This window comes from Lycium barbarum, chromosome 1, assembly GCF_019175385.1.
Source record: "Lycium barbarum isolate Lr01 chromosome 1, ASM1917538v2, whole genome shotgun sequence".
Lineage (NCBI taxonomy): Eukaryota > Viridiplantae > Streptophyta > Magnoliopsida > Solanales > Solanaceae > Lycium > Lycium barbarum.
In genome coordinates this window covers 79396267-79405054 of record NC_083337.1, presented here as the reverse complement: position 1 = coordinate 79405054, position 8788 = coordinate 79396267, and the positions used below count along the sequence as shown (strand labels likewise).

The window sequence follows — 8788 nt, the reverse complement described above, 5'->3', positions numbered from 1 at the left end:
GGCCATTACATCAACATATCAAGGGACAACGGATCATCGTTACACGTTCTATACAACTCAACCACCTAACAGATTGCAATGAGTAGAGGGTAAATCCTGCGCTGTTAAAGCAAACCATCATACTTGCTTAGTTCTACAACCTAGCAACCTACCTAGATAGAAATTAGTGTAAGGTTAGTCCCTAGATTACATAATCCCTCTTACTTAGTCTTATCGAGTTAAGGAGCTTACAAACCGTGTTGAACTCGAGGGAGAACTACTATGAGCTTATAAACCTCGTGTAGTGAGACTTAGTTGTACCAACACAAAGTTGTAGTGTTAGAACAACATGGAGCTAGTTCTAAGGGGGAATATTGTCAATATAGTAGCAATGCTTAAGAGGGAAAAACCTGAACCAAAGTAAAAGATGAAGTAAGTTGGACACATGAGGATTATATGAAGCTTATCCAGATCTGGAGATAAATTAAGCTGAATACATTATTATTTGAAGATATATATGAAGCTGCTATGTGTTTGCCATCATCAAAAAGGGGGAAATTGTTGAGTAGTTATTGGCTCAATAATCATGATCTATACATTGAAGTTTTGATGATTTGACGAACAATGTACCCAAGACAATTAACTGGAGAAATAAGGAAGAAATCACTTGAAGAACCGGACATCCAATCAGATCTCCAAAGGACTTAGTGAAGCAGTTGCAACATTCATGAAGAACTGCTCAAGGAACTGGTCCTTACACAACTGGAGACTTAAGCTATTTCATGCTGACTTGGAGAAAACAGAATATTTATTGATTCCTATTCTATGAAGAGTTGAACTTCAGTTATGGTCATATTCTACAATATACCATAAGTTGAACAACATGAATATTAACATTAAAGTAGGACATGGAAGCCAACACGCATACAAGAAAAGAAAAGAAGATCCAAGTTTTAGAAGGTTGGTTTTTGGGTATAGTTAATGAAACCAAAATCTCCAAGGATTCAGAAACTGAAGGCGGCAACCACTATTATATACACAATATGAAGGAGCATTGTAACTCAACCACAAATACAACTACTACTACAAACATCCAACGAGAGACGAGTGCGAGCGCAGTCAACATCTTATTCTCAAAAAGAGCCAACTGACCAACAAATAACTCGAACTTTATCAAGTTATCCTTCTAGTTCTTTGGTTTTAATAATTAGGTTATGATTGTGGTTTCACTAATTTTTCTTAGCAAGTGCTGGTGATAAGTGTTTGTTGGTAAATTGTTTCTAGGTTATCATAGACGGATTATTAAGGAACAGGTCCCTTAGGTTTGATAATGAAATTATAAAGCTGGTTATCGCTCCAAATTATAGTGAAGATGTGGTTAAATCCTATAGAAGATAGGTCGTGGTTTTTGACTACCTTGAGCAAGGAGTTTTCCACGTGAAAATTCTTGTATGATTATTTACTTCCGCTGCAATACCATCTTAAGCAAATTGCTTCAAGAACCTAATTTTTGAAGTGCATAGGAGTAGCCGATCCTAACACCTCTTTTTCTGCATTACTTTCAAAAGCAACAAGTGTCAAGTGTAATTTGCTCTGTTTTTTGAGTTCGTTGAAGTTCTGTAATTTGAAGTGTTGCTATTATAGAATTGTTTATTCCGTTATATCCTGGGAGGAAATAATCTAAAACCTTGAACAAAAATGAGGGATTAAATTCCTTAAGGATACACGTGTAACTAGTGGGTTCGAAATTATATTTGCTTTGTTGTTTAATTACAAATTCTGCTTTATTAAATCTGATTAAGAATATAGAAAGATAACAATAGCTTCTAAGATCACGTCATTTATCGATCTTGTTATCTTCTACTATTTAATATTTATAGGATTGATGTTGCCCGTGAATTAAACAATATCTCGTACACGCATATATAGAAAGCTACATGTCATTTAACTTATTTCTTTTTTATTTACACATTGATGTTGTACAAAAAGCAAAGACTGACTTTTGCAATGATCTAATAATAATTCCCCTTAAAAGAATTTCCGCTATTCGGAAAAGTTCATCATCTTCACTATTTGGAGAAGTTCTTCAGATAAAATTCTCCAATGCCCTAGCCATGGACGGCAGTGTTGTATCCCAAAACTAACCTGTTAATTAATCTTTTCTAATTCACTATGATTACCTCCAAGGGATGCAGTAATCAAATTTTATTTGTATAAACGTGTGGTGTTCGAGCACACTCTTTTAGCTATTTCTCTGAGTACTTGCTACCAGGCATGCCTCTGAATAATTATTTTTTTTGCAAGCATAGACTAATGTTAAAGAACTTTATCGTGTTGCCCATCGATAGATATTCTATGACATTCTTTATATATATATCGAATAGATGATCAATTATGGAGTTTCCAAAATGAGAAGCCAACATAACCTCAGTAACAGCTCTAATAGTCTTAACTACTAACTTGGCACTATCCTCAAAATGTTTGCCATTTGGTTTCTCAATGGCAGCCATATCACTCTCAAATGCTTCAAGTCTTTGAAGAGTAAATGATCCTTCTATTTGTATGATCTTCTTTATCTCTTCTTCGTATGGTGTATAAGAAGGCATGTTAAATGAATCAATCTCATCCTCCTTGATCTTGCCCTGCTTCCATTTAAAAAACAAAAACTACGTTAAACATAAACATATAAGAGTCATTTTTTATGAAAAATATTTTCTGAAAAATATAGTTTGGTGTTCGGTTGTGAGTGGAAAATATTTTACAACAAAAATAAAGTAAAAAAAATTATAATAATTTTATCAAATTAGAGAGGTTTTGATAAAACACTACAAGAAAGTATAGAAATCGCAACAAAAATTTTTACATTTGGCAACAACTTAATTTTATTGTTGGCAAATGATTTTTTTGTTGCCAAAGAATTTATTTTTGTTGTCATAGTATTGATTATTGTTGCAAAAAATACTTTTGGCAAAAAAAAAAGATTGTTGCACGTTGTTGCAATAACAGCCGATGGGAAGTTCATGCAACAAAATATATTTTTTTTTGTTGCCAAAAGTACTTTTTGCAACAATAATCAATCTATGGCAACAAAAAAAAAATTGTTGCCAGATATATTTTTTCTTGTAGTGAAAGTTTTGGGTGCTAAAAATTACTCCCTCTATCCCAATTTATATGAAGGTGTTCGGAGTAGGAGGGGCAAAACACTTAGTTTTGACCACGGGTATAGATTCTTTAATATTTTAAAATAAAATTTACACATTTGCAAATTACACAAAAAGTACTACATCAACATAGCTAATGATGCAAAGTATTTTAAAGAAGTTTGAGAAAACTATAGTCAAAAAAAAATTATTTAACTTTCCAAAAAATAGTACATACCTTCACATAAATTGGGATGTACGGAGTAATAATAAAGACTAAATAGTTGGAGCAAGTAGTAGGAAGTTAACAATTGAGACAGTGACTTCCGCCCCATAAATGAGGAAAGTCACTTTCTCCCTCTTGATGGAAACTATTTTCGAAGGAAAGTATTCTATGTAAATTAAATACCAGAAATGATATAGATGGAAAGAAATTTTTTGAAAAATAACTTTTGTCATACCAAACACACTGAAAAAATAAAAATAAAAGTTGATGCTTAAGGAACATGTAAACAACCTCGGCTGCTAAATGAAGAAGCGACTTTGTTAGCAAATCCATCAAACAGCAACAATCATAGCTTCTTGGATCTGGATTGCTTCTGCCAACGAACACAAGAACAATATGCCCTCCACTCATTAGTTCATGAGAGCGGTTGTGTAGAAAGCTTGAAAAATCCTTCTCGTATTGCTTGAAATATGCCTCCAGTACTTGTGGAGGACTTGATTTGGATATCAATATACTTCCCTTGTTACACTCCAACCCTTTTGGAACCTGCTGGTAATATCTAGTTTTAAAAATGTGCATAGAGGAAAAGTAACATGTAAGATTTTCCTCTAATGTTGTTGGTTGTATTAATTGTTTATTCATTATATATAAGGATCAAAGTATAATTAGTTCTCAAATTTGATAGCGTCCATGACAGAAGGTAGGCAGAAAAAGAATTGATAGGCTTTTCGGCTGACAATTTTCTTAAGAAGAAGTGCATGACACTTTAAACAAATCTCACATTGAATAACGAGAAGAATTAATCTGAAATTTTATATAACATAGAGCACAAGTTTACATGATATGCATTTTGAGGGTCTATGTGACACAGCTCAAGAGCTAAATCCGTAAATCTATGATCAGGCTAAAGCGGACAATTTATGCGGTAATGTTAGGCTGTGACAAATGACAATTTGTCTATGAAAAGATTAAGTGCCAAAATCTACCATATTTTGGAAATCTCCTACATTTAAATTTGCAACAAATTACACTCAATGATCTTGGAAATGGGTGGTTTTGAACTTTTGATCCCCGCTTGCTCTGGAAGCAAACGTTTTAGGTCAAAAGTTAAAACTTGTTAAACTTGAAATTCTGAGCAAACGAGGTCAAAAGTTTAAAATCACTCATCTCCAAGGCCATTCTTGTAAATGACCCAATTATTTGTACTTCGTAATCAATTATTAGTACAATATTGCTTGGTATATCATTGTAATTTTTATGTTTCTTCCTAATAGTGGGTAAGCATGTAATTTCATCACCTAGTGGAAAGACAGAAAATTGAGTGATATTGAACAACTTGTTGAATGTCAAGAAATTGTGAGAAACTTAAAAATTAAAATGAGTTATTTTAAGTGTGTGTTAGTTAGGTGATAGAAGAGGGGGATCAAAATTAGAAGAGATCAAGGCGTGATAACATGAAACAAAAAAAAAAAAAAATGTGAAACACTTATGAAGAAAGTCCTAATGCAGACATAAATTTTTAGTTATGTTTAGTAAAGAATAAAAATAAGATGAATTAAAGAAATAGTTTTTTTTTTTAATTAGCAAGTGAGTCACATATATTTTCACGAAATTAAAGTACCTGAGAAAGCCAATGGAGACTATAAGATGAATGAACAAAGTTCAAGCTGTTGAGAGGAAAAAGCCTTTCATAAAAAGAACCAGCAACTCCTGCTATGAAACAATTCCCATAATTCTCTTTTTTCATTTTCTCAATAAATGATGGAATTGATTTGAAGACACTATTGAAATCATTATCTGGCAGATCGTTCAAATACACTTGAAATTCTGGTGGTTCAGACTTGTTTTCTTTGCACAAATTATGAACCATGTCAATGACATTGCTGATGGATAAAAGAGTATTTGGTCCTGAAGAACAACCCAAATCTGCCACTGTGAAACACTTTGGAAAAATAGCATTCTTGAACATATTTTTTATAGTGTCTTCTAATACAGGTTTTGCCTTTACTATCACCGTTCTCTGAAAATTCAAAGATGAAAAATCAGTTCAAGAAAAGATTAATAACATTCAGAACTAATGCTTATAGTCTAGTTGTATGGATAGGGGGCCCCAGTACAAATACAATGGGTATGGTTTCAAATTGTTGTGGACTCAATTTTAAAGGTAATTTTTCTACTATTATAGAAGAGTGGATTCGGTCGTCAACCCATTCTTCTATGGTCGTCAACCCACTCTCCTATAATAGTTAATAGTTAAAAAAAAAATAAAAAAAATGGGGTCCACGTGAAGAAGTAAGAGACAATTGTCAAAAAAAAAAAAATAAGGACATTTAAATAATGATAATAAGTTCAGAAAATGGTAAAAGTACACTTAGAGAAAATTTAAAGAAGAGAAATTCAGGAAAAAAAAATAACGATTTAAATTGAGCACAAAAACCGCTAAAGAAGTCATAAAATCAAAAGATTTAAAACTTATACCTTTGGGTAAGGATAAAAAATGCACTAATTTTAGACACATACGTCTCACACAAATAATGAGGAATAATATCAAGAAGACGAAATATAAAAGAGTGGGTTTGGTCGTCAACCCACTCTTCTATAATAGTTAATAGTTTACGAAAATAATTAAGGTGGGGTCCACGTGAAGAAGTAGGAGACAATTGCAAAAACAAATAATAATAATAATAATAATAATAATAATAATAATAATAATAATAATAATAATAATAATAATAATAATAAGTTCAGAAAATGGTAAAGGTACGCTTAGAGAAAATTTAAAGAAGAGAAATTCAGGAAAAAAGAAATAACGATTTAAATTGAACACAAAAAACGCTAAAGAAGTCATAAAACCAATTTTAGACACGTACATTTGGGTAAGGATAAAAATGCACTAATTTTAGACACATACATCTTACACAAATAATGAGGAATACCATCAAGAAGACGAAATCTAAACGGTCAAGAAACGTATACACATATACTTAAAAATTTAAAACTATAACAGATGCTAACACATGAAAGCACTTTTCAGTGTTATTAAGTAGAAAGAGATGATGGCATGAAACTCGGTAGGAGAAGGTGTATTTCAAATCTTTCAATTGAAGAACCAAACCAAGAAAGTCATATATGGGAGAAGCGGACTAAGTAAAATAATTTATTGATATTTTCAGTTAATTGAATTATAGTCATAATTATATTACTAAAATGTACTCTCTCTGTCCTAATTTATGTGACATAGTTTGACTAGGCACGAAGTTTAAAAAAGAAAGGAAAAATCTTTAAAACGTGTGGTCTAAAACAAGTCATAGATATTTGTGTGGATTTAAATCATTTCATTAAAGGTAAAAGAGAATGTTTCAAGTTAAATGATTTCTAAACATAAAAATATATCATTTCTTTTTAGACAGACTAAAAAGAAAAATGTGATATTATTTTTTGTGTTGGACCCGTACTAGCACGGGCTTTCATCATCTAGTAAATCTAATACGTGATAGTAAGTCAATTAGGAGACCTTCTGATATGATGCACAACTTTAAAGAACAGAACAAACTCCCGGATCATCTAGCAAAGAAAGGAAGTAGAATGCACAATTATATATGATATATTTTCCCTTCGCTACAATAACATACACAGTGTAATTTCACAAGTGGCGTCTGGGGAGAGTAGGATGTACATAGACCTTATCCCTATCTTTGTGGGGCAGAAAGGTTATTTCCGAAAGACTCTCGGTTCAAAAGAAAAAAGTAAGGAAAGAGAAGAAAAAAGAAAAGAAACCGACAGGGACAAAAAATGATTTCGAAGCAAAAAACAAGAAATATAGCAACAAAATAGCAACATACAGTCCATATACTAAAATAACTACAAAAGGGCAGCTCAGTGCACTAAGCTCCCACAATGCACGGGGTTCGGGGAAGGGCCGGACCACAAGGGTCTATTGTACGCTGTCTTACCTTGCATTTCTGCAAGAGGTTGTTTCCATATTATAATATTGTATTTGTATATATATATATATATATGTTACGGAGTGCAGATAAGCACTCTCTTTTTTAACGATGCACACTACAAGAAAGTATAGAAATTGCAACAGTTCTTTTGGCAAAAAAAACAATATAGTTGGCAAAAGTCAATATTTGGCAACAACTTAGTTTTATAGTTGCATATATGATGAATCTTTTAAAAATCAACTTTTTTTTGTTGCCAAAAATTTAATTATGTTGCCATATAGTATTGACTGTTATTACAAAAAGTACTTTTGGCAACTGGAAAAAAAAAGTTGTTGCACATCGTTCCAATAACAGCCGTTGGAAAAAGTTTATGCAACAATAAAAAAAAAATTGTTGTCAAAAGTACTTTTTGCAACAATAACTTATCTATGACAATAAATAAATAAAATTGTTGTCAAATGTCTTCTTTCTTACAGTGGCATATTAAACTATAATATAAATTACTTTTTTGAAGGATTGACCTCTATTATATCAGGCATGGATCAATTAAAACAATCACGAAAGATTAACATTCAATGAGTTTCAATTCACTTTTTTGCTTTTCTTGGATTTGCATGCATGAAGAAGTTAAAATTGAAAAAAAAAAAAAAAAAAAAAAAACCGAGACCTGAAGGATTGAGTTATTGGCATAACTGCATTCTGAATCTCCTGCAGTCATTGGTAGACTTTTTTGGAGTACCATTGTTTCTAGTTTTCTATTTTTTTTTCGTTTTGCTTTAGGAGGATCAAATTATTTAGTCTTCTCTTTTTTGTTGTTTTTGCTAGTTTATCCATCTTTGCAAAGTTTGAGGGTAAAAGGACATGGATTTTCATGATGTCCATTAGTTTCTCAACAGAAAAGTTGGCAACTGATCTGACATTTGTATGTTGTGGAAACTCGCCATGTCTTGTTTATGTGGCGGGGGGCTTTTTGTGCCAAATCTTTTGGTATAAATTTATAGGTAAAGTACAGTAAAATACCCTTGTAATATGGATTAACAACAAATATAGTTAATATGAAGAAATCTAAGAACCACCAAAGCAGAGGCGGATCTAGGATTTGAAGGTGGCGGGTGTCACAATTTTCTTCAATGTGCATTTTGTTAGAAACGTGTATCTGGGTCAGGTCCATCTCTTTTTAGTTTGTTCGGGTCAACTTAATAGGTTTTTTTTTTTTTTTTTTTTGCAAATATGAAATTACATCTAAAATATCAAGAAACGAACATAATTAGCATCTTAAACAAGGAATCACACCCATTAACAACAGAAGTAAAATCAACATTTTCATCAAGGGACTTGCATCTCTTATGTATATTAAAAAATGAATTTGCACAAGTAAAATAACATCTTCAATAAGGGAATTACACCAATCAAAATAAGAAAAATAATAGAAAAACTCTTCAATAGGTAAATACACCCCATAAGTAAATGTAGAATTAGATAAACTGCAAGTTCTA

At 31.9% G+C, this 8788-nt stretch overlaps 1 protein-coding gene across 1 annotated transcript; it reads right to left on the bottom strand.

The window, feature by feature from the left end:
• Positions 1-1917: 1917 nt before the first annotated feature.
• On the bottom strand, positions 1918-8185 carry LOC132640649 (benzoate carboxyl methyltransferase-like). The gene is made up of 4 exons (XM_060357360.1): positions 7960-8185; positions 4967-5365; positions 3637-3891; positions 1918-2621 (listed from the first exon to the last, which is right to left on the bottom strand). Exons 1-4 carry the CDS (start codon positions 8032-8034, stop codon positions 2268-2270), a joined length of 1083 nt encoding a protein of 360 aa, XP_060213343.1. The 5' UTR covers positions 8035-8185; the 3' UTR covers positions 1918-2267.
• Between the last annotated feature and the right edge of the window lie 603 nt (positions 8186-8788).